At 39.3% G+C, this 27,285-nt stretch overlaps 1 protein-coding gene across 1 annotated transcript; it reads right to left on the reverse strand.

The window, feature by feature from the left end:
• Positions 1 to 581: 581 nt before the first annotated feature.
• LOC116726939 (vasopressin V2 receptor-like) lies at positions 582 to 26,971 on the reverse strand. Its single transcript, XM_032573897.1, has 7 exons — positions 26,622 to 26,971; positions 24,185 to 24,240; positions 15,340 to 15,716; positions 12,337 to 12,582; positions 11,980 to 12,126; positions 8,229 to 8,754; positions 582 to 4,338 (listed from the first exon to the last, which is right to left on the reverse strand). Exons 3-7 carry the CDS (start codon positions 15,712 to 15,714, stop codon positions 4,139 to 4,141), a joined length of 1,494 nt encoding a protein of 497 aa, XP_032429788.1. The 5' UTR covers positions 15,715 to 15,716; positions 24,185 to 24,240; positions 26,622 to 26,971; the 3' UTR covers positions 582 to 4,138.
• Positions 26,972 to 27,285: the final 314 nt, after the last annotated feature.

A 27,285-nucleotide genomic window follows, 5' to 3' on the forward strand; every position in this document is an offset into this window, starting at 1 on the left:
AATGTAAAAATCTTAGCGATATGAACATTTTTGTATGTTGCTGTATATGCTTGAAATGACCTTTTTCTCCTCTATCACTTTAGACACTCAACATACATGCCGTGTTTATATGCATGGATCAGCTGGCTCAGTCAACATGAAATACTGCAGGTTAAACCAGAGGAGACGCATCACAACAAGACATTTCGCAGCACATAAATCCTGTAAAATGCATACTGAACAAACCCCATAAACCAGGTTTTATCAGACAGCGTCCACATGCCTCGGGTTTTTGTTTTGGTTTGTTTTTTTCTTACTCTAATGAGACGAAACGCCGCAGAGGCTTGTTGAGGTGGTAGAAAAACACCCCTGGAGTAATGAAAACAAGGTGTCTCAGAGTGATAAAAGATAACCTTGATCCCAGAGAGCCCCCTTTTTTTTGAATCACTTCATATTTTTCAAAAAATTTGCTTTAAAACATGACGAGGGCCTGAAATATAAACACATCTCTCTCTAGATGAAGTAAGAAATGAAGAAAAAGCGTAATGATGATTGTATGTAACATTGCAAATGTGAAAGAAAAAACAACCCAGGGGTCAAAACAGCAGCATCATTTTTCTTTTACTTTATCTAGACATGTAGTTTAATGCTCCTTCTAACGCACACGGCCGAGTTGTTGTGGTAGATAGGACTCCTGCAGTCTTGGAATGATCTGAGCACCAGCTTCAGCAGACAGCAGGTCTGCAGACAGACAAGGGTTCCTCAGTAAGACAGATCACTCCTGATGTGATTTCTGATTTATACAGACAGCGATAAAGGTTGAATCCCCCTCCCCGTCATTCCTCAGCTGACTTCACACTGATCTGAGGAGGGAGGATGCACCGTTTCCCCTCCCACCTCCACTTTCTCCGTCCTTGCGGCCATCCAGCTCAGGTCATTTGTTTCCCTCACACCCCACCGCGGCCGCAGAACATGCCGCCTGGCTGTAATGACGGGGTGACCTTGAATCTCGACGTTGATGCCCCTCGTTCGGTTTAAAAACGAGGGGCATCAGGACACCCAAACTGATCAAGGATAAATCGTGACCAAGTAAAGACCCATCGACCTCGTTTTATGAAAAGAGAGGAAGGATGATGTCTGCGGTTATGCCGGCTCTCTGCTCTCAGGAGTCAAACAGAAATTCCCTGCAAGGATGGATCTATTTTTAGTTGATGTTCAAAGTTGTTTATGTCAGTGATTTTTCTCTCTCCATCATAGCCCATTTGTTATTAAGCTGTTTTTAATGTGCTTTAACGACTAAAAGAAATGCGTAATGGGAAGATCAAGCGTGCCTGATCTGAAGTCTGGGCCTTTTCTTGCAGAGGAATCATCCTTTGACCTCTCTGCTTCCTGACAGAAAGAGAGGAAAAACACACGAATACTCCTAAGGCTTGGGAGAAGTTTATCCATTTCCTGATATAACAAAGTGAGACACGGCACGTTGTTGCAATAACCTTTTGTTTGGCCGAGAATCAAAGTAGGAGGCCTTGAGTCTGGGGAACAAATGCACGGTGGCGTGCTGGAAGCCCAAACACTTTGGGCTCACAGAGGAAAAGGTGAGGCACTCCTTCAACAAGGGCGAGGGCTCCTCAGACACCTTGAAAGACTCCCAGTATTGTCCTGAAGACACGCATAACATTGCTGCTGCTGCTGCTGCTCGGGTGAAAACAAGAGAACGAGCTGAACCGAACAGCCCTGAACAAAACGCAGCGTTATTTTCAGGAACATCTCAGCTGAAATGGACACTTAAAATCTAACCTAATATTATACACACAGTGTTACAGTTCTGGTCAGAATTTTGAACACACCTAGCATTTAAATGTGTTTTATTAAAAAAAAAAAAAAGTCTTTATGATGTATTGAAATTGTTCTTTTTTTTAATGTGGAATAAATACAGCTTCAATTAGTATAGAAAGTAAGAGATGCACAGTTTAAATAAATTGTGAATTTTATCAAATGTACATTGGTCAAAATTATACATTACACACAAGTTTAGATAAATACATACTCCTCCACTGATATTTACTATCGATGTACATTCGTTATTTGATTTGTATAGATTGATTTCCCTCCCTGACTTAATTTTTAAGCAGTCTGAATATTTAAGGTTAAATGGGCCATTCCAAAACTCCATTGTTTACCTCCTTCTATGTCATTTATGCTTATCAGAATCCCAGTCTGATCAAACTGTCACCCCCAGATGAAATGAAATTGATTGAGATATTCAGGAACCAATCAGAAGCCTAGAACAACCTAATCACAACCGTCTGCGGCGAAATGAGTTTTACAGCAATATAGACTGAAAGACTGCTGACTCAGAAATAAACTTTGGGGAAGGCCTGAACTTGGCAGCTCACCCTGATGACTCTATATTCAGCACAATCTGTGTGTTTTAACGGGAACCTGCTACATCAAAGCTGATTGAAATGATTACACTCTCTCCTCAGCGTCTCTCAAAGTCAAACACGATTTTCAGCCTTCTTTCGATAAGTGGAAATTCACAATGAATTTATTTATGCATTTAATTTCCCGTCGGGTTCAATAAAGTGTTTTTAAAATTGAATTTGAAACTTGTGTACCCTAAACCTGTTAACATAAACATTCAGAAGCGTGATGAAACGCCTGTGCAGACGTACTGTATCTGTCGAAAGAAGAAGAGCTTCTATTATAACAATTTTATATAAAAAAACCCAAAACATTTAGTTTGCCATGCAGTGAAGGGGCATAATGTAAAACACAGAAAGAAAAATAATGTGAAAAAAGATATATATGTAATTTTTTAAACAATAAATAAGAAAGTAAAATGTATAAATGGCTCATGGTGTTATATAACAAATCTTACAATCCCTGCTCTGATGGTAGCTCTGTCTAATAACAACACAGCTGACATCATTTGGAGATTAAAACGTTCAGGGAGGCCCTTCTAACAACATCTATAACTCACATCCCAGGCACTTTGTTTGGACTCATTTCCCTCTTAATGTGGACTTTCTTCTCAACAGTTCTGTTAAAATGCAGTGATTTCCGTCACGTCTGTTGAAGCTTGTTGCTTTTAAGACCTGCGTAGCTAAAACTTTGGTTTGACATCTTTTTGTTTTCCCTCAACGCACCATCACATTTGATGGTTCACGTTCAACTTTTAAATAAAAGGTAGTATCTGTTGTGCCGTACGTGGTCAATAAATATACTTTACATATCTGCACTGCGCCTGGAATGTAACTTCTTCACCCTAGTGTTTGTGGTTCATACTTTCGGAGTCTCCATAATTGGAAAGTCTTGTATGTTTACTCAAACTACAGCCACATCGTTCACAGCCAGAGTCGCTCGTAGAAAATCTGTTTGTTCGTTTCTGCTCTTTCCTCCTTTCTCCCCTCCTGTTTGAGAGTGTTTTATGTGTGTTTTTCTGCAGCTTCTTGGAGGACTCCGCTTTACTTCAACTCAGCATCCTCAGGAGTGAATACGTGTCCAACCTCTGAAGACTTCCTTCAAAGTGTGAATTCAGCCTTTGATCTTTCATTAAAATAAATAATAGTAATAAAAAAACCATTTGTTTCACTTCGGTTTTGGATCCCACTTATAGCTGTAGCAATCTTTCTTATTGCTGTTTGGGTTCCTCTGGATCCACAGCTTTGCCTGCTGCCTTGTGCATTTAGCATGCCAAGAGGATATTAATGCAGCGATCCATCCTTTGCATTCCTGGTGTTCTCCGCTTTGTTAGAGTCAGCCAGTGTTTTCTTTTTATTTTCCCCACATGAATTGCTCCACAAGACCCGAGCCACAAGCTACTGAAGTGAAAATCTCTTTACTTTCCAGGTCATTTTGCATTGCAGATGCACTGCGAGGCTCGGCAGCGTGTGTTGTTGACATCGTCAATGGCATCCTTCCGGTAGGTACAGTGGAGGCGGAGCAGGCAGGTGAGAACAGATTGATGTCCTGCTGAGGGTACAGCTGTCCTTTGTCAAAGCAAACATCTGGTAAAGGTCGGACCGTTCTCAAGCGGTGATGCTGCCGATGGCGACGGCAGCGGCAGAGGCATCGATCCTCGCAGCACGGTGTTCATGCAGCCCAGCCGCCATGTATTTTCAAGCGTGTCTCGGTGTGTCCGTCTTCTAGGTGTTTGTCAGTACAGGTTGTCCTTAGTGGTGGAAGTGTGTGTGGCCGTAGAGTCGTCCGGGAGGGAGCCGCGTCGGCCGAGTCGTGACCCACACTGCAGCAGGTTTTGAAGCTCTCTGGACACGCTGCTGGAGAAAGCCGTGTAGATCCACGGGTTGGTGCACGAGTTCAGGCTGGCCAACAGCATCAGGATTGTGAAGGCCACTCCTGCAGAGGACACAGGAAAACAAGAGCGTCAATATAATGAAGCATTAGCACATTTCTCCACTGTTAGTCATCAAGCAAACAGGAAGTTGAATGTATTTAATTTGGGATCTTATTTGACAAAAAGATTTTGCTAATTCTTCTTTACTGAGCAGCTCAGGCTAAGGCAGGTTGAATGGACGGCATCTCAGGAGATCGGTTTGCACGTTTTGCCACAGACTGTCAGCAAGTTGTAGGTTTAAACTTTGACTGGGCCATTCTGACACGTTAATATTAATGCTAATATTAATATTAACATTAATGTACACCATTCAATTTTAGCTCTGACTCTGGGTTTAGGGACTTTTTGTTTTCCTTTCCTGAATTGTCCTGCACTCGCCTCCATCCATCTCGAGATGAAACTGGTCTACTTCCCTGTCTCTACTGAAGAAAGGTATCCCCACAGCATAATGCTACCACCACCATGTTTTACTATTGCAATGGTGTTTTGGGTGTGATGTGTTAGTTTCCTGCCTCTCATGGCATTTTTCATGCATCCTCAAAAGTTAAACTTTACTGTCCTTCTCCCACATGTTTGCCCTTAGGTGGATCGTGACACATTTAAACAGCATTTCTATTGACTTTCTCTCAGCAATGGGTTTCCTCTTGTCGAGCATCTGTAAATAGCAGGCTTGTGGAGTGCACAAGTCTGGTCACTCCCAGCTGAGCTGTGAATCTCTGCAGATTCTTCAGTGTTACCATGATTCTCATGTCTGATTCTGTGATTAATGGTCTTGTTAAGATGATCATGTGTTTGTGGATCAATAGTCATCCCAGACCTGCGTCTTCCTCGGCTTTTACGGTGTGGATTGTTCGCTAATGTTCTTTAAAACACCTCTGTGGCTTTCAAACACATCTGGATTTGCACTGAGAAGTAATTACTCTAAGGTGGGCTCTATTTATGAGTTAGGTCATTTCTGAAAGTGACTGGTTTGACTGGATTTCATTTAGTCATATCAGAGTAAAGGGGGCTGAATAAGAATGCATGGTAAGCTTGTCATAAACTTTCTTTTCTAATTCGTTTTGATCTATTTAATCAATCAATCAATCAAATTTTATTTGTATAGCACATTTCAGCAGCAAGGCATTTCAAAGTGCTTTACATCATTACAAACACAGAAACACAATGCAACATAGAATCAATAATCAAAACACAGCATTAAGTCAGGTTAAATTTGTAATTGATTACGTTTCAAATACAACTCTAAACAGGTGGGTTTTCAGTTGAGATTTAAAAGAAGTCAGTGTTTCAGCTGTTTTACAGTTTTCTGGAAGTTTGTTCCAAATTTGTGGTGCATAGATGCTGAAAGCTGCTTCTCCTCGTTTGGTTCTGGTTCTGGGGATGCAGAGCAGACCAGAACCAGAAGACCTGAGAGGTCTGGAAGGTTGATACAATAAAAGCAGATCTTTAATGTATTGTGGTGCTAAGCCGTTCAGTGATTTATAAACTAACAACAGTATTTTAAAGTCTATTCTTTGAGCTACAGGGAGCCAGTGGAGGGACTTTAAAACTGGTGTTATGTGCTCTATCTTCCTGGTTTTAGTGAGAACGCGAGCAGCAGCATTCTGGATCAGCTGCAGCTGTTTGATTGATTTGTTGGACAGACCTGTGAAGACGCTGTTGCAATAATCAATACGACTGAAGATGAACGCATGGATGAGTTTCTCTAGATCTTGCTGAGACATTAGTCCTTTAATCCTGGAAATGTTCTTCAGGTGATAGAAGGCCGACTTTGTAACTGTCTTTATGTGGCTCTGGAGGTTCAGGTCAGAGTCCATCACTACTCCCAGGTTTCGGGCCTGATCGCTGGTTTTCAGTTGTAATAACTGAAGCTGTGCATTGACTCTAGATCGTTCCTCTTTAGGTCCAAAAATAATAACTTCAGTTTTGTTTAATGAAATACTGTGATGTTTTTTTTTATTAAAACATGGCAAATTGTGAAAAAGTTCAAGTGAAATGAATACTTTTTGACCAATACAGTAAGAAGTGAGGGACAATTTACAGTTTACATGTTATTGATTTCTCTCCAGAAACAGACATAACTATTTAGGACAGTTTGGACTATATATATATATATATATATATATATATATATATATATATATATATATATATATATATATATATATATAAATAACAATTGTGGTTGTTGTTTTATGAATAGCCCAGGGAAAAAACTGTACCTACTTCCTTTTTTAAATTTTGTTATGGATCTAATAATACGTTGTTTATACAACATCTAGAATAGTTTACTTCACTTGGGAACAGCAGAAACGCTGAAACCACTGTTTTGAATACAGAGCAGATAACAATCATGTGCGTGTGTGTGTGTGTTTCTATTTGTGTGTTTGTGGAGCTGCTCGCAAGGAAGGGCTCATTCATATTTAAACTTTGCATATGTATGCGCTTGTAAGCTCGTATGGGTGCTTACAAGCTTACGTGACTCATCCGGCGTTGTCCACCCATGTGCTATTGGCAATGTGTGCAAGCTGCTGGCACGCACCTATGTGAATGAAATGTGAACACCTGGCTGTAGTGCATAATTAGCATGGGTATAAACAAGTTATTTACTGTGGCTCACCCACTCGCCCAGCTGAAGGTGGAAGCAGCCGTTGTTGGTTGCACCGGCTCTGGCTGCCAGTAAATGCATCAACAAATGTTGTTTTGTGCTGAAAATCTACAGAGACATGTGATCCAGGGGGTTCTGGTTGCGGGTCAAAACAAACATTGTTTTTGACCTTCTGTGTCATTCGCCGTTACATCATCTGAGCTGCAGCCGGTTCTTGGAATCAGAAAATGGTCCTTGGAATAACGAGGGATCCTTTCCCAATGAGATGGACAACAGCAGTGATCGGAGGCTGCTGCTGAGTAACGTAATCGCTTAGTTTTTTTGGGCTGGGTAATGTGGCAAAACAGATCAGGGTTGCCCATTTAAAGCAATTAAAAGGATTAACATGGCTCAGGAGAATGAATGCATGTGGGACAAAACAGCATCAAGGATTCACTTTAACTCCCTGGGTGCAGATGTTTGGTTGTCTTGCTTTTTTGTTTAAGGATTAAAAACAAACTGTGACTTGTACAAGCATTCCTACTTCGAAGACTTTTTGTCACATGAGAAAGCAAAAACTTTCTTGAATTTGATTGATGCTTTATGTGACTGACACACAAAGTACTGTATAATCCTGAAGTTGAGTGACAGTGGTTATCAATTTCCAAGTCGCAGATTCTCAATTAGAATTTAGTTTGGACGTTGACTGCATTGCAGCGCTGGTTACGTGAGTCGCTCCGTTAGAAGGTGAAGGTGGTTGGCGCTATCCATCAACAGTAACCAGTATCTCCACTGTATGATTCTGTCACCACCATGTTTGTTCATGTAGAAAGCTTTTGCATCCATTACACGAGAGACAAACTGCAGATAGAACCTCTTATAGCTTCCTTATTGCCTCTTAACTATTAGTTGTTCCATCCACATCTTGTAACACCGGAGCTGTGAAGTTCTCCATCTCCTCCAGTTGCAACGTATGTCTTGGGTTTTTCTCTGATTATTGGTCTCCTTGCCCATGCTTTCACTTTAGAGTTATTCTTTAACTTACTAGTGTGTACCCTGTTTTTTTAACTTGTTTTTTTTATTTTTTATGTTTCTATTCTCTAATGTTCTCCAACAAACGTCTGAGGAACATCTGGCTTTGGCTGCAGGGGATTTGGTTGCACTGGATTGTATTTAGTGATATCAGAGTAAAGGAGAGTTTATATTTGTAAAATATGCTGAAAACTACAAATTGACCTTCTACTTCAAATTTGTGATCTACTCTGTGTTAGTCTATCACATAAAATTCCCCAAAACATCACCGACCTTGGTCTGGAGGGTCTGGATCCCAGGCCGCCCACAGCTGGACGATGAAGAACGGTGACCAGCAGACGGTATAGACCAACACTATGACCAGGGTCATCCTCACCGTCTTGGACATTGCCTTGGTGATGCTGGGGGCTGGAGTGACCTGATGTGGAGGGGGGGCATAGTCCAGGGAGCAGCGGGCGGAGTTGGCACAGGACTCCCGGAAATCTGAGCCGTTCTGTATTTGCTCCTGCATCAACGTTGTGGCTGCTGTCTGATGTTCGCCGCAGCAGCTACTATACTGAATAACAGACGGCACATAGTCGTAATGTTCTCTCACTTCGCAGTCGTGGGCGTCATTGTCCTTCAGGAGCCGTCCTCCTCCTTCTCTCCCGGTCGCCTGTCTTCCCCTCTCCCCCTCTCGCTCATCCTCCTTCCTGAGGCCCTGGAAGCGAAGAAGGATTTCACTCCTCTTGAGCTCGGCCATCATTATCCTCTCTGACTTCAAGTAGATGTTGTTGTGGATCTCCCGGAAGATTCTTATCTGAAACACAGGATTTGCAGCAGCAGATTAATGCAAGGAAACCAGATGAGTTTTATAAACGCCACGTGCCAGAAGAAAGAGAAAGAATTTGAACACTGAACGGACGTAAAAACGAAACTGTTGGCATCAGTTGTCTACAATAAAAACTGACTGAAACTTTTTAGTAGCATCACTAAACAGGTTTATATCTTCACTGCCTTAGAGAAAGGTGACCATTAAATTTTACTACAGTGTAATGTTTATCGAGCTCTTTCTAACCACTCAATCTCTTGCTTCTGTTGAACTTTTCCTTTAAAGAGAAATCTGAAACCCATTTTAGAGGGATTTTACGATCTCTAATTCACCGCTACCTCCAAGGTTATGGATCTAATTAGCTAAACGTAACTATCGGACTCCCTTCGTTCAGCATTTTTTCAGGTTTTGATCATATCTTCCTAAATACAGTGGCTCTCAAAAGTGCGCACTTTCCTGTGACGTAAAAAACGAGGTCGCGATGAATAATTTCCTATGATTTTCCACCTCTAACGTGAAATTTTTGTCCAACTGAACTTAAGCCGACAAGAGGAAAAAAAAAATATATATATATATATATATATATATATATATATATATATATACATATATAAACTGCAATAACCTGGTTGCGTAAATGTGGACACCCTTAAACTGTCATGTTCCGAGTTTTTCTGTGTATTTATTTATTGTTTTCTGTGTTTCTGAGTCTCCATGCTGTCCTGTCCTCCCCTTGATTGTTCCCTGGTGTGTCTCGTTTCCTTGATTACCCTCTGTGTATTTAACTCCACCTGTGTGCCTTGTTCCTCATCGGGTCCTCATTTAATGTCCTCAGTCAGTTGTGTCAGTCCATTCGTTTGCTCCGTTGCTACTTGTGTTGAGCCCTTGTTTCCGGCTCAGCAGTGCTGCCGGGGTTTTGGACTTTTGGATTTTGGTTTGCCTATTCTCACCATTAAAATCATCATTTTCATTTCTACCTGGGTCTCAAGCGTCTGCCTCATCACCACCTACATCGCAACTTTATGACATAAACAAATATGCTGTTGGAATGTGTTTTGATACTTTCTCAGAATTGAGTCTAAGTCCACACCTATTAACAATAATTTTGAATCTGATTAACCTGAAACAAATTTCAGTTGTCCCAGTGTGCTTTTCATGTCTTCTACATATTTCAGCTAAAACCGTAGATAGCAGAGAGGCTACAGGATCAGGAGAATCTCATTGTTTGGAGGCACCAACTGTGACACAATGAAGCCACCCATCAGTAACTGGGAAAAAGAAAGTAAACAGTAAAATTACAAAAAATGGAAATTTCTCCAAAACTACCAAAGGAGTCAGTTAGGCGGCCATTGGGAGCTCAACAGCAGGGTAGGAGCAAAGGTTTAGGTCAAAGGTTGTAGAGCCGTGAAACAGAAACCTTTTCTTCAGGCAAAAAAACTCTCAAACCTGCAACTCCCATGCAACTACGTATTACGATCTAAAGAAATTAAACTTAAAGTATTGGAATTGGGACACAATTCCAAAATGTGTGCTAGACAACACAGATCATCTCCAAAAGAAGCCCACACCCAGAGTGAAAACGTGGTAGTGGCAGTATTCTGGTCCAGGGTTAATTTTGGCTAAGTTCACAATTGAAGTGACTCAATTCTGATTTTTTGTCAGATCGCTTTTTTTTTTTTTTTTTGGCGTGGCCGTTCACGCTTCCAAATATACCCAACCCGTACGTGTGTGTTCTCCAGTGTGAACTGCAAACAACCTGAAAATGTCCCGCATGCGCAGTAGAGGGCGCAATAACATGCGAGCATGCTCACTGTTTTGCCAACCGCCATGAAAAAGAAAGAAGAGCCCAATGTTTACGGAAGTAAACGTGGATGCTAACAGTAGAGCACACCTTACGATTTTGAAGTTGTTGTCTGACCGGAGCCAGCACATTAACAACTTAATCCTCATTATAGTCCGTCATAGCGGTTATTTTTCTTCCCGCTTGCGCGCATCAGGACGCAGAATAGTGACGTTTGTCGAGTATCAGTGACGTTCAGGTCGGATGAACGCGACCTGGACGTTAGGTCACGTCTAAATCGGGACGTTTCGGATGTCAAGTGGCCTGAGTCGCATTAAAAATAAAAAATAAAAAACGAGCTGTGTTGTTCAGACTATCATGAAAAGATCAGGTACAGGTCGCATTACGTAAAAAAATAATAAATAAATCAGAATTTGGTCACTTCATGCTGCAGTGTGAACGCAGCCTTTGATCAGATGGAACTAAGAATTTTATTAAGTTGTGTAAAGGTCTCAATAGTTCCAAATACCTGTCAGCTCTGCTTCAAACCTCCTGCTGTCTGCTGGAAGCTAAGGATAAAGAGCAATTTTAGTTTAGTTCTTAAAGAATTACTTTTGGTGATGAAAATTAAATTGTCTCTTAAGTTTAGTTTTTGACTCTAAATTAACCATTCCGACAATCAGCATGATTACCTAAAAGAAGGCAGTGGGTAAGAGATTTCCTTACATTCTGACAGACCTGGAGGACGGTACATGGCAGAGTGGGCAAATATTGTCATGTCAAGAAGTAAGATGTTGACAGACTCATGCTAAAGAAGACTGAACTCTGAGTCAAAGTGTTTTAGCAAAGTGTTAGTCTAGGGCGGTTTGCACCTTTTTAATATTTTTCTGTCTCGGATATTAATTTGTCTCTCAGTTACATTGTAAAGAATAATCTATTTTATGTGGAAACAATGGAAATGTGACCTCATTTTTAAATGACAAACACAAACACCTAGTGTTTTGACAAACACCTAATGCATATCTACATTTGAAAGCCTTTGTATATAAAACTATTCTTCTTGATATGAAAGGCCAGATTGAGAAATGGGCCACCAATCTGGCGACCTCCTGGCAGGTCGCTCTCAGAGCGAGCAGGCAGTCGCCTCAACAGTGGACCTCCAAGCGCTGTTTTAATTAGGGAGAAACCGCCAGACTCTTGAAATATCTTTCCCCAAATAGAGCAGGACCGCTGGGAGGCAGTCCAGAATGCCTGTCCGCCACATAACACCAACTGCAGCGTCCCGTGGGTGATTGAACAATGGCTGCCAAGTGCACCTCGCATTTCATTCATGTCACATGCATCATTATCTGATGAGGTTGCCTTGAGCATGTAATCCTGTTATCAATAGTCTGTGCACACTGCAGGGAAGTGGCCGGTGCAACCAATATTACCTGACAGATGGTAATGATGAGGGCGGGCAGCAGGAACACAGCCACGGTCATCCAGGTGACGTAGGCCTTCAGCCCCCATGGCTCGGTGAAGTGACCCCAGCACTCGAACTCACCCGGAGCCACTTCCGAGCGGGAGAAGATGAACACCTGAGAGATGTAACAAGAACCTGTGGTCACCACTCCCTCAGACCTGACACAAAGTAGTTTCCAGTCACCTGAACTGTAGTGACCTCATATAGCTAAAAATAAACCACCAACACCTTGAGCTGGTCTGTTAAAGCCAGGGTGTGGAGGCCTGATTAGGGCTTATTTCTCTATTTCAACGTGTGTGTGTGTGTTTTGTTCGCCCCTCCCTACCTGCGGTATGCTGAGGACCAGAGCCAGAGCCCACGCCACTATCACAGGGGTGTTCCAGCGGGACATAGCCCCAACGCGGTAGGCCTGCAGCGGGCAGCAGATGGCATGGTGTCGGTCGACTGTCATGGCAACTATCATGTAGGAGGAAGCAAACATCCCCACAATCTGCAAATACTTGACGGACCGGCAGAGCAAGTCGGGCCCCTGAAACCTCTCTGTTATGTCCCATATCAGCTGGGGCAGAACCTGGACACAAACATTTAGAAAACTGCTATCAGTTGCAGCTCGTTTTAAAGCATTGTTGTTGTTTTTTTGTGTTGTGGTGCAGAAATGTAGAGGTGAAACACCGAAGGTCATCACAGGTGATACTGGGTGTTATCTCTGTTGCAAGGCTTATCCTTCTGCACCACAGACTCCTATTCTTATCCAGACGCACATCAGTAAATCACAATGTTACAGTGGATTACAGACCTCCATGATCACCTTAACTTCAAGAGTCTATTTTTATGCACCCGAAAACTGTTCCAGCTATTGACCTTAAACTCATGTTTGTAACTAAAGTTGACTTCTGACTGGACTTTAAAAAAAAAACAAAAAAACAATAAAACACTGTACTACGCAAAAATAAATCAGCAAAACAGTGTCATTTTAATTGTTCAATAACTGTCAGATGTTTCATTTGAATCTCTGTGAATATTTCCATCTAATACGAATTAACAATCTTAAAAGCTACAACATACATTGCCTATCCTTTTTACTTTGAGTTCTACATTTTTTTACATCCAGAAATTTGTTTGTCAGACAAATGTAAGTGGTATGTACTTGTGAAGTAGAAGGAAAAAGTCAAGCTTCTTTTCCCAAGGTTGCCCTGTTTTTAGCCCCATCAGGTCCCCCAACTGAACTGAAGAAAAGCATCTCCATTTCAACCTAGGAGTGTGTGTGAAGGGTGTGTGTAGTGTTCAATCTTCTCTTCTTCTCTATATTCTGATTAGGTGACATCTGGAGGCTGTTGATTGTGCTGGATTTTATTGAGTGCATAGTATCATGAGGACTGAAAAGGTTTATGTATTGCTTTTAAGCAGTTTCTTGTAAAAAGAAAAAATAATAATTCTAAATGGAAAATTTAAAGAAACATCACACGTACTACTTTGTATATCAGAAGAGATATCAGTAGAATATGTTGAAGTTTATGGGTCTCATATGACAAAATATAACCTAGTAATACACTCTATCTGCTATTAATACATATTATTGTATTAAATTGACAATTGTATTGCATTATCATGACAAACACATAAAAATCTTGCTGAGACATCACATTACGGATCTTATCAGCAAGAGTTCAAAGTTGCAGTGATGTAATAGTATTTGAAAAAGTGCAGTGGCTGAAAGTCGTCTGAACGCATCATTAACATTACAAATTGTCATGATGGCACAAATTGGTTCCATTTGGTTTATGCAAAACAAGACCTGTTATCAAAACAGACCTGGCACCAGAGAAGCCTCATCCTGGCACGCAAAAGAGCTGGCATGCTTACTCTGATTGTTTTTGGTTCGCTGCAAGATCTTCTTCTCTGAGTGAGCGGTCTCCAAAATGTGTTTTTCATAATGACGAAAACATCAGTGCACAAGCACAACCAGTATGTCTCTTCTACTTAGTTTTAAAGCTCTGTGGAAATATCTTGTCCGGATCTGAGACGCTAAATTGGCAAAACACGTCAGTTGATGGTGATAGAGAGTTGGAAGAAGTTCATAGGTGATTCAGTATTTTATGCAAACACATGCAGAGCAAATAAGATCTGGATGAGGTTACTAAAGGAAAATATTCTTCTTTTTTTTTCTTTACATAATTCTTCTTCTCAGGAACTCAAAACAAACCAGTTGTAATTTTGTAAACCAGCCAGGTGAACTGACAAGGATAAACCTGGAAGCCACACCGTGTGCTCCAACCTTTGATATTTGATTCTGTTGCAACACTGAGGAAGTTGACGATGAATCGCCGACAAATTTGCACATTACCCATTAACAAACTAACGATGTAAACATTGCTCTATATATTTAACAAAATAATCACCAGTTATTTATGTTTGCATTTATTTTTGTTTGTGTATTTACTGACCTACATACATACTTCCATACTATCATCACTACTAGCACCCATTACTCACTTACTTATACACCAAGTTCTTTACCTAAATAACAATTTATTTAGTTCATATTTTCATTAACGTTACTTTCTAACCTAACTACTTACATTCTTCCTAGCTTATTTACTCGCCTGATTGTGCACTCAATCACTTGCCTACTTGTATACTAACCTAATTACTTTCTATTGTACATATTTACTCAACTACTGATTTTGTAATTATTAACCTACGTCTTTAATCACATTTTTTCTTACTTTTTTGTCCAAATATTTACTTAGTTTCTTGCTTACTTTTTTACTTAACTACCCACCAGATTATATGGGTTTTTTATAGATTCAGTGACTTTGCTATTTCTTTCTTTTGCTCCCTTTCTTTTTTCATCCTTAACATTGCTAAAATTAACTATTTCTTTGTGGTATTACACACTAGCCAAATTATTTACTTTCTTAGTTACTTAGTACTGAATTACTGATTACTTACTCACTTACTTATATGCCTAAATACTTACCTTCTTACCACTTAACTTATTATGTACTTATTTGCTTACAAGTCTAATTGTTTTCTACCGTAACTACTTGCTTTGTTTCCTATTTACCTGATTAGTTATTTAATTACTTACTTAGTGACTTATATATTTAACTACTTAATACAGTGATTACTTACATTTCTTATTTTTTAGTTACCCATTAACCTACCTAAAATCACATTCTTACATATCTTTGCCTTCCTAATTACTCATTCATCTACTACTTTGCTTACCTAAATAATTACTTATTTACTTCAACAATTTCATAAAGAACAATTTTCTCATATTTTGATCTGCTGTCAATGCTTCAGTTAAACTAGACGAACTGACCTGAAAGAGCGCCACCACCAGGTCAGCCACACACAGGTTGACCATGAACAGGTGCATCGGCGCATTGTGCTTCCTCCTTCTCAGAAGCACCCACAACACGAAGCTGTTGCCCAGCGTGGTGAGAGCCAGCACCACCCCCAGAATGGCGATCTCGGCCCGGGCTAGGCCTTGGTCCCTCGCCCTGGGTTGAGGAACAGTGTGAGACGTGGCGTTGGAGCCGTTCTCTATTAAGATCCCAAAGAGGGACCCTCCACCGCGAGAAATGTTGAACAAGTTCAGCTCAGTAACAAACGAGGAGATGTTGTTCCTTCCCTTGGCGCCCGGAGAGGAGAGACCTAACCCATCCCAGTCTGTTTCCACGCTGATCCTTTCCATTCCTAAGAAAACAAGCAAAGTGTTAATGTGTTTATTATTTAGAAAAACAATTTCCGGCTGAAGATAACAAGCAGAAGTTAAACTTGGACAAGCACCCAGAAGCCTGTGTACAAGCAGTCTTTTCACGACACAAGTATCATGTTAGGTAATTAAATTACTCATTATTAAATTATCCAAATGGAAACTATTTTTATTTGCTGGGTTCTGTTGGGTGCTTTATTTTCTGTTTTCCATATTTATCCAAACTCTTGGACCTTATAAAACACGAGGATTCATAGAATGACCACAGACTGTTTGTTTTTGGAACATCAGAAAAAGTTTCACATTATGCGCCACAAATAGATTTTCCTAACTAGTTTTATGAAGTTTTGACTGAAAGGTAGATGTTGTGCTGATCATGTTCCATTTCGGTGCTTTCTCTGGTTTTTTAATAACCCAACAACGTCTCCGCTTGTCCATCTTTCGAAACTTCCAATTTTTTTTCTGACGCAAGTCTACTTCAGCTTATTTTCTTTTTCAATCTTTCTCAAGGTTGAATTGACAGTTTTTCCCTTTATCCCACCAGCCTACATTCATTCACCTCTGCTCTCAATCGCTCTCATCCCATGGTTACCCCAGCCCCCAGCATTCCTGTTTTCCCTTGTTTTTGTTCCCTTCTCTGCAGACTTTTCTCTCTCTCTCTCTCATACATTGTTTCATTCTTTTTTCCCTTCCATCATGTTGCACTGGCTCTTGATCGCAATAAACTTTTTGGTTTATTTTTCTTTGCTTCTAAATAAATGCCAAAAGAGAATGGAAAGTTGAGAGGGTGAGATGATAATTTGAGAAACAGAGTCATGGGTAGCTCGGGGTGAGGGGTTCAAACTTGGTCAAATAAACTGGATGCAGGCTGAAGGATGTAAGGACAAATGAAGGGAATGGAAAAAAGAGACATAAAATCCAAAAATACATTTGTTGTAGGACATAAAGCTGGGATTATGGAGGTTAGGGATGTGGCTATATGGTCTCAAAATCTGAAGATTTTGTCATAAATGTTTCTAATTATTTTTTAAAAAATGACATCAGACAAAGACAACCATCTCCTTGTCTTAGTTCATGAGGTGGACACTCTTTCTGCTTCTAAGAAGAGCATTAAAACTTTTCTTTTTGGTAAAACTTGGTGGACATTATCCAGAGCTATCTCTAAAGGTATGCTGCTCCAGACTTAGGCTGCTGGACAACAAACTGACCACTGTTCCTCACTCTGCTACTTTCTTCTTCTTCTAATATTTTCCAATTTACATAATTTGCTGTTATTTACAACGTTACATTACTTCTCAGTATTTTAGCTCCATAAAAGTGTTTAGTTTTGACTCTTTCCAGAAGGGGATCATCATTTCATATGATGTTGTGAATAACTAAACATTCTTCTTACGCTTAACATTTTACTGTTCTTTAACATAAAAAGTACTCTATTTCTTTTTTGTGCTCTTTTATCTGAAACATGTATGTGTGACAAAAAAAGGAAAAGAAAAAAATCTGTATGAGAGAAAAAACTTTTTACATCAGTGTGCGCATTGCAGGCTTTTAAATGTAAATATGTGCTCTAGTGCCCTGGTCTTGTAATATAGTTGAACCGCAGATAGATTTGCTTTTCATCAGTATTCCGATCTCTTAATGGCTTCATATGTATTAGTGGGGGTATTGGGAATAACTATTTAGTTTTTCCTGAATTTTTTTTCCTTCCAAGCTGTTTCTGTAATCTCTTAAAATGAATCTTTGAGCCTTTAGTTGTTGAAACCTTTCTTTGTAATTTGATAAGGAATTTTACTTGGGCACCTATGATATACCCGTGGTGCAGCTGTACCAGTAAAATGTTTATGATAACATTTAAGGTGGTGTTACCTCTCAGGATCTATGTCCTATGAATTATCACCAAGTGCCATCTGGTTGGTTTCCTCCTGGTTTAATAACTTCTGTGTCTTTCAGTACAAGTGTCATGATGAATGGATGCCACCCCTATAAATAGCCCTGAACCGACCAGTGATGATATTGAGCGATCAAATGTGACTAATACTCCATTATGAGGTTATTGTCACTGCTACACTGAGGCCTAATGACCAATTTGCAAATAATAACCCCTACAGTGACGGCCTTGTGAGATAACAGAGCTTATAATACCCCCGGCCTTATGTAATGGCTCTGCCTGAGGAATCTTTCAAGCGGGTCCAGCTAGTCCTCTGTGTCCAACAGGAAGTTGGAGATGTGGAAAGAGGGAGAGATATTCTTTTGGTTCATAAGATTTCCTACATGTGTTTTTTTTATTATTCAAATAAAAGATTAAATCCATCCAGAAATATTGCTTGAATTCAGAGCTTCAGAATGGCTTCCTGTTACATTTTAATTATATTCCTCTGCACACAGCAAGGTCTTCCACTCCACCAAGGGATCTTCTGACCTTGTGTTGGTACGACTCATGTCCTTCTCTGTAATTACAGCATAATTTATGAGCTCATTAATAAAGGCTGCTGTGCTACTTCCAAACCAATAAATAATCTTATTAAAAAACAACTCCTTGTGTCATCAGTTTCTCATGTGAAATCCAGTTGTTTTTTTTTAGCTACATGTGCAAATGAAGTACATGGAGGTCATGGAAAACAATTAAGAGTATTGAAGGAAAATCAAATAAACTATATTAAGTTTAAGCAGAGCAATCTATTAACTTCATGCAGAGGTGTATGTCTGAAAATGTCTCTCTTCATTTTAAGCTCCTGCTGTTCTAAACCATCAAAGGACATTGTGTTTTTAGCTAATTGCTTCAGCTTCATTTGCTTTGCTTGTGCTTCACAGGCACGCTGCTGTCTACTTGCTCGGCGAGCTACATAAACAGTAGAGCCAAAAACTTTTGCAACTCATATTTCCCATATTCAAAGAGGAAAGCTTGCAGCTGCATGGTGAGAGAACAACACGTCTCCAGAACCATGCCGGACGCCGTTTAATGTATTCCAAGCACATTGCATCAATCCCCGTTTGTCCGACTGGCTTAATGTAAAACTCAAATTATCCCATCTCGCCACGCTGGATGGACTGTAAACACTGCTTTTAGGAGTTAGTCCACTACATTGCTTCCCCTCTTTACTCTAAAGCTCTCAGTCTGATTAATGACAGAGTTGGAAACCCCACACACCCCCAAAAGCCCTCCCTCCGCCTTCCCTCCCCACGGACAAGCTGATGTGCAACCATCCATTTACTGCTCTGCCTTATGCTGCCTTCCAGCATGAGGCCCAAACATACAAAGCCTCAGGCAGACAGATTGTTAAAAGTGTATAAAAACATTACAAGTCAGCCCCTTCGCGCCTTTTCAGTCTTTTCTAACACATGTTTTGGTGATTCTCTTAAATGACATCATGTGCTAGCTATGCCAAGTTAAAAAAGCAATAAAAGTTCAGGACCAGATGTCCTAAAGAAAAGTTTTTAGGTGAACATGGTTGACATGTTACAACATAAATGTTTAATTGTAGAGACACATAAAGAGTGCTCTGAGATTATTCTTCTCTTTGCTAAGATGTATACAAAAGTCTTGCGATAAATAGCAATTGTCTTTATGCCTTGTTTGTCTTTATTACTTTGAAGAGGGGCTGAGAGAAATGGGCATCTGTGCCAGTTCATAGTCGTACTTCAGGCAAATAGAAGATCATGGATGGAAAAATCCTAAACCAGGGATCATCAGTCGTTACAATCCAAAGTGTCAGTGTCTCGCTTCCTCCTGCCAAATAACATTTCTGTACTGGAGGAAAAACCGACATTCCTAAGAAAAAAAAGAGAAAAAAAAACAATTTCTCAAAATGTAAAGCTATCATATAAGGTTATGTTTATTTAATAGTAAAAATTAAGGAAATGCAACCATGTAATTGGGTTTTGAGACAAACAAGACAACACTTAGCTCTGTGAAACAGCCCTTGTTCCAGGATGGAAAATAAATAGAAATGGATTAACATTTCTTCTTCTTTTTCTTCCTCTTCTTCTAAATATCATTTACAAGGTTTCTCTGTCATGAAATTACAAAATTCTTCAGTTACATTTAATCATTCGAATTGTAAGAGGTGTCAACAAATGTGCTACCACTAGTTTTGCAAAACAAAAAATCTATATATATGTATATATATTTTTCTCCTACTAAATAAATAGAAATATACACCATTTTTTTCATATTTTTCAAGTTTAGGTCATGCCTTCGATGGATTTGGAAGGATTTGTATTATGTCAGTTTTAAGATGATCTGTGCTGGATTGGTAACTGAGTATGGCATAAAAAAATCCTTAAACTCTCTGGGTTGTAAAAAAAAAAAGTACTTGACATAAAATTGAGACCGAGTATCACAACTGGGAAAGATTAAAAGCATACATTGCTTCCAAACTGTGCTGCTTTTTAAAAGCAACTGTTATAAAGTTCACGCATCTTACTAAGCTGACTAAAAACAATTCAAACAACAGTAGCGCCAAAACTAGAGATTTTTTTTTCTCTGAAGCCAGTACCAAATTTCACAAGTGGTGAGGGAGGGGCAAGACATAACAAATAAAACTTAAGCAAAAGCAAATTTTGTCACAAAAAATAATGAGGTGTTAAACTGGCAATTCATGTATCCAAATCTATTACAAACTGAATAAAAAAAATACACAGTTAGAAAAAAAAAAAAGAGTAGAAAAGAGCCCCCCCAAGAAGGCTGAAAAGCTGAAATCAAGAATATTCAAAACATACTGTGCTCCCAGAATGGCAATAATAAACTTGTCAAAGTCTTACAAAGCTTGAGGAAAGCGACATGATGTATTCCTCTCCAAGTGTGATCAGAAAAGGCTTGCATAAATATTCCATTATGTCAGAAAACAAAACGATTACTTGTACATGCCGAATCTGTTTTTTTGTAATTGAATATAGTTAAAAGGTTAGAATGTTGTTAGCATTATAAAGAGACTTTTAATTGTCTTGACAGGTTATACATATGTCTGTTTGTGTGGCAAGATGATAAAAGTATTGAAGAATTCAACAAAAAAAATCATTAAAGAAAAGTTTACATTATAAAACTGAGACTTAGCTGGACATACAGTGGTGTCTATAGAATATTTATATTAACCACCTTTAACCAAATACGTATTTTTAAGGAAACCAAGATGTTTTTTTGTGCCAATTGGCAAGAAACAAGTTTTCACACATTAGGTGTTGTAATCCAAACATAATTAGAAATCAATCACTTTGCCCTGCAGCCTTGCTCGTCTTGATTGCACTTGTCAGTCCCTTGATTAGTTTCCGTTGACAAGGTCCAACCCGATCTGATCGATGGGAACCTCTCAGTCCTCATTAGCAGTCCTGCGTGAACCACAACAACATGCTGCAGATTCCCTCCTCTAATCTTCTCTTCTTCTGCTTTTGTTCTCACCGCTCGTTTTCATCACTTCTTCACTTCTTCATCTGTCAAAGCGCCTCCAATACATCTAATTGTTATTTAGCAACAAATACCTCCTAATTTATAGGGTGTGGCAGCAGGAAAAGGCACGCTTAAAATAAATTCAAGCTGACAGGCACTAAACATTTGATATAAGCGTATTACTGGGAGTATCATATGCAGCTCTCCTTCATACAGCATGGCACTTCACATACAGATCAATAGACTCTTACAGTATAAAGGCTTGGATGACTCATGTGGTGCCACCAGTTTGAACGGCTGACATTTCATCTGCATGATAAAGTGGCTGTGACCACAATTTCATCTTTGAAACCCCATATTTCATCAGAACCTCACTATCGCGCTCACATCCAGTGTAAATTCACCTTTCGAATGATTCTCAATGACATCTTGATGCTATATATATGCTTATGCATTCCAATTTGTAGAGGGTAAATTCAAGGCTTTGTATTACCGACTACCTCTCTGTTAGCAGGGGTTGACTAAAAACTTTGAGTCCAAAACCATCCAAAAGGTCAAATATTCTTTAATATTATTAGAGGTCAAATATCATTTATGTGGCCCTCCAAAATCTGGAGGGCCACATAAATAGAACGTTCAATGTAACATTGATTTTATTGATTAAATATTTTTTAATCAATAAAATCAAATGTGTTTTTATTTGTAGTGTCAAAATACATCAGTGTGAAAAAAGGTTCAATGTTTGATTGAACATTTAATATCAATATTAATGATCAGCAGAGACAGCTGATTGTTAATATTTTGTTTGTTAACATTTAGTTTTATCAATGCATCTAATCAATACATTCTGCCACAATTTGAGGATATTTATGATCTAGATGTGGTCCGAAATGAAAAATGAGTTTGGCGCCCCCTGCTCTAAAGCTACTACAGCATATGGACGATCAAACCCATCTGGGGATATGTGGTAAAGTGGTTGCCCACTTTGTGTTTGGTGTCTTTATTTGGTTTAATTTTGCTCACCAAAACCAGGCCTGGTGGGTGAACAGAACATCTCTAAAAATGTGAAGTAGGCTAAAATTAAATGATGCATTCTGAGTGAATCTAAAGAAATTTAAGAAAAGATGAGAAACAAAGACATTGGCATCTATCAGCCTGAAAAGAGTTAGAGAGGCATTTCTACGGCATTTAGATTGCAGTGAACCACGGAGGCATTATCCACACATGGAGAAAACATCAGGGAAGCTTCCCAGAAGTGTCCAGTTTACCTAAATAAATCTAAGAGGACATTACCAACAGATTCAGGAGGTGGCACAGATTTCTTACAAAAGTTCTTACAAAATAGTGGGACACTTACAATTGGTGGAAAACTTACACAGCATATCAGACAAAAGCAGACAATTACCCAAAGCACATCTGTAAGTTTGCCTCAAACTAAACATGAACAAAATCAAAGAGGCCTAGAAAAACCTCCAATGTGGCTGTATAGAAACAAATTCGCTAACAACAGACAAAATTTCTTCACAGATATAAAAAAACACTGATAACCAATTATCATGAATACTGGATGGCAGAAATTGCTGCAAAGCGTGGCAAAAGCCAGTTATTAATATTAGCTTTTTAAACTTTTTAAAATCTGGAGCAGGTTGGTTCTGACAACACTTTCCCTGTAGTTATTGAAAGAATTATTTTAAAACAGATTTTGGTATTTATTCTGATTACCATTCTATGTTATCAGTATTACTTTGACGATCTGACATCTTTCAGTGTGCCAAAAATAATAATAATAATAATAACAGTGCTGTAACTCCAGCACTACAAGCAAAACCCTTAAGATGATAATCGATTAAACTAATTTAAGGGATGCATGAGGTTTCTCAGATGAGAAAAGGATTCACTAACTTATCCATTGATACTCGAGTGTGGTTCTCCAAATGTAACATCATCACCCTTTGGAAACGTTCAGCTGTTTCTGACGCTGTCTCATGCTTTTTTTCTATCATTCATGCATTTTTATACATTTCTCTTCTTCTAACATGAAGTGAATATGACTATAATGGGCTTCAAGCTCTGGCGCTATTGAGAAAAGTTAGAAAAATGGAGATGTGTGCTCTTGAAATTTTAATGATGTGAGGCCAAACCTCGTTGGGCTTATTTATTAGGGTCACTGGCTAACCTCCTCTCAAATGAGGTTGGATGCGTTTTGCATTCACAAAAAAGGCAGGGAGTGTGTTTCCATCCTTCAGCCAATGGGGAGGTCTGATGCAGAAGAGGGTCCAAGTCCTCTTATCATTACTGATAATGTCTGTTCATGAGACCACGGGCTGTTTTCCTTGTTATGTATCATTAACTAGCGCACCAACATCAAACCTGCGCCTTACACAAAACCGGATGTCACGCAGCCTAGGAAAAAATCAGAGCATCACCCCTGCAGACTGAGAAGAAAGCTCCAGTGTTACCACTTCAACTAAAATAAGCCTCGAGGTTGGCAGCTGATATGGTCAGACCTGCACCACATGATGGAATGATTCCCTTTTAGAAACCAGGGCAAACAGAGTGTGACAATAACAGTGTTGATTGCGATTATTCCTGGCGGGGGCCACAATCAAGCGGCTGATTTTGTGCACATTGTTAGAAAAAACTGCTCTTTTCAAGGAAAAGTCAGCTTCCTGTTTTCACTTACTGCGGTTTCTTGATTCCATTGATAAGCCAGACATATTTACTTTACAGCTTAATTTAGACACTCTTCTGACATAAAGACATGTTTCACTCTGAAAACTCTGCGATGATCACTTTACTGGCAAAGAAAATATTGCTGTATAATGACCCCCTCTGTTTTGTAAATCTCCTTCTGAAGTCGGGGAATAAATCATTAATCTTTGAGAAACCAAATGCCCAACAATCCTGCTTGGGATAAATCTTCTCTGGTCATTTTCAGAGTCATAATTTTCTCCTTTAACAATATGGACAAGACACTAATATTTTGAAAAAAAAAAATTCTGATAAAACGCAAACATAGGCTGCATAGGTAGGGAAGCGCAAGGTGAGCAACATGCCTCAGTCACCTACCTCGCTGTCAGTGCATTGTAGGTTGCCTCATGCGTGTCCTTCTTCTCTCTCTCCCTCTGTTTGGGTATAAGACAAAGTGTTAAGAGGCGTCATCATTACAGTCCATTAATATTACATGCTACGGCGGCTCACATTAACGCCCTGACAGCTCCCCCTCTCCCCTGCCTATCCCCCCAGACATTTTCTCTAATCCATGGAAAAACTTAGACAAACAAGTTCTCTGGGAAGAACTGGGGCAAAATACTTCAAATCGAGGACAGTCAGCAAGACATGAAATATTGTTTGACAGTGCTGTGTTGTATTTGTTCAAATCCAGCATTGATGTCAAAATAAAACATGTCATTTCATGTTGTTGCGATAGAAGCTTGAAAAAAGTTGTTTTTTTTCCCTTACTGTGATATTCCAGCATCTGGATGGAAATATTGAACCCTAAGAGTTTATTTTTGATGTGAAAATGAATGAATATAATTGAACAAGTGTTTTTGTCAATATATTTTAAGGCAACACACAATGTTTCCATATGTGACATCATGGAAAAGTCAATAGAAATCAGCCGGTATAACAGGGGGAAAACAGTGGACCTCCACACGTCTGGTTCTTCCTTGGGGACAATTTCCAGATGCCTGCAGGTGCCACATTCGTCTGTTCAAGTAATTACACAAAACTGTAAACACCTTGAGAGTGTCCAGCTATCAAATAGTTTAGCTAGGAGACGGCTGCTGTGTCCCAGAGGTGAATGTGCCTTGGTGTGAAATGCGAGTATCAACTCTTGAACAAAAGCAAATGACGATGTGAAGGAACTGGTGGAAGTTTGTTAGGGAGGGTCATTATCGTAAGTGAAACTAAAGCTGTACTGAAAAACCACTCAGGGAGGAAGACGACAATAAAAAGGCAAAACAGTTTGCAAATGCACTCAGAGACAAACACGTTTAATTTTAGTTCAAACTAAAATTAAACTGTTTGGCTGTAATAACCATTGTTAAATCTTAAGGGAAAAGAGGGGAAACTTGTGGGTGGCAGCATCATGATGTGGGCATTGTTCAATGTTTGCAGGAGGGAGTGGTGCAATTCACAAAAATACATGACATTACAAGGAAAGAACAATACATGAAAATATTAAATCAATATTTCAGGACATCAGAAAAAAAATGTCCCACATTGAACTGTGTTTCAGCACACTTTTTAATGACCCAAATCATAATATAAGAGTAGATCTAAAGTGGCTTAAGGACAACAGTGTCAATATCTTTTGAGTGTCCGGAGCAACATTTTTGGGTGTGGCATTAAAGGTGTGTTTGTGAGCCAAATGGCCAACAGTTCTGACTCAGCCATGTTTGTTCTGTCAGGAGGAATGAGTCACAATTAGAGCAAACGGAAGAGAAACGCGTCTAGAAGGAAAACATTTGACCCAAGTCGCACAGTTTGAAACGTCATCCCACCAAATACTAAGAAACTCTATGTAAACTTTGAAGAAAAAAAATATCACAGATTATTCTGGCATTTAGCAAATTAAAATAGCTTTGGTCATCTTGATTAACTCAAAACAGGAAACATTTTGACAGATTTAATGTCACACGGCAAGAATTGTTTGTAAATTCTAGTTATGCTACACTTAACAAACACTACTACAATTATATGCATGCAATTATATATAAATACTTAATAATATATATGATGCTATTTGTAATTATCTATAAAAATTTAACCACAAACAACAACTGATCAACAAAACATTTCTTTTTCTGACTTACAGTCAAAACAAGGTGAACTGCTGTTCTGGCATAACATACATTATTTCAATAACCCATTTTATTTTTTCATGTGTGTGATTTCTAGTTTATGTAAAAACATCATATTAAAAAATCCCTCGACAGCAAAGGGATTTTTATAACCTATCTATGATTTTTATAACCTATTTATGATTTTTATCTTGTGTATTTGTCTCTTTTGAATGTTTTATATGAGTGTGTCGAGTCCTGTCGAAGGCAAATTTCTATTATCTTTGGTTTCAGATAAAAACGTTTTTCTATTCTATTCTATTCTAAATAAGACAATGTTGAGCTTATTTAATGACAATGATGAGTATATGACTTTGTTTTAATGTACATGTACCATGTATTCTTATTAATAATAAAAAGGTGCACAACACAGCAATATTAACAATTGCAACACTATATTTTCCCCGTGAAAACATAAGTATACACTCTGCTGACTCACTTCCATCAAGAAACAAATATGGATTCATTTTATTATTTTGGCCACTACATGAACTGAATAACATTTACAGAAGATAAAAATGATTAAATATCTATAAATAGTATCATTTCTGTCTAGGTGATAGTATAAAGACACCAACATGACACAATACAGTGTCACAAAATCAGTGTCAGCCATAAAAACAAATTTCACCTCTGACTAAGGAAAGATTTCTACTTACTGCTGTTCTGTTTTTGTTCCCAGATCCAGGTTAAAACCTTTAGTTCTTCAGCTTTTCCAAACACTGCTCACCGTCCCATCAGCTGACTCCTCAATGAATCTGTCAGAACTGAGGAAAAAAAAAAAAAAAAGCCTGGCAACTTTTTTCCTGGCCAGTGCTTCAAAGACAGAGTCTGTCCAGGTCCCCTAATGTTGTCCTTTCTGGGCTGTAAGTCACAACTGTTTACTGGTGAGGTCCATTTAAAAGCCATGTGCGTCTCAGTTCTTTTCACTCCCTCGATTTGCTTTTGCCCATTGTGCCGTGCCTCCAATACCACCAGTACAACTGAATTTCAGCTCCTTGTTCCCCCCCCAGCCCCACAACCCCGACTTCCCACCTCCCATTCTTAGCTTTCTCCTCCTCCCAGGTCAACCAGCCTGTCCTCTGTGACTGAGGGTGGAGCCTGCTGTCAGCAGCGGAGGGAGGATGTTACACATACCTATGAAGAGAGAGAGAGTGCATGCGTGTGTGTGTGTGTGTAAGACAAAAACACACAGGGACAACTCTGTTCATACATGTGCGTGTGCTGTATGTGTCCGTGGCTGCGATGTGAAGAAGAAAGCCATGTTTATTATTGCGAGGAGGACAGACCAAGGTGAAGGTTACGCCGCAACACACCCATCCC

The sequence above is a fragment of the Xiphophorus hellerii genome, chromosome 1 (genome assembly GCF_003331165.1).
Source record: "Xiphophorus hellerii strain 12219 chromosome 1, Xiphophorus_hellerii-4.1, whole genome shotgun sequence".
Classification (NCBI taxonomy): Eukaryota; Metazoa; Chordata; class Actinopteri; order Cyprinodontiformes; family Poeciliidae; genus Xiphophorus; species Xiphophorus hellerii.

Excerpts from the sequence above, each read along its gene's own strand:
- LOC116726939 (XM_032573897.1), bottom strand. The coding sequence starts at position 15,714 with ATGGAAAGGATCAGCGTGGAAACAGACTGGGATGGGTTAGGTCTCTCC. Across the intron at positions 12,583-15,339 it reads TGGTGGTGGCGCTCTTTCAG|GTTCTGCCCCAGCTGATATG; the intron begins GTCAGTTCGTCT and ends GTTTGTGTCCAG. Across the intron at positions 12,127-12,336 it reads TGGTCCTCAGCATACCGCAG|GTGTTCATCTTCTCCCGCTC; the intron begins GTAGGGAGGGGC and ends TACATCTCTCAG.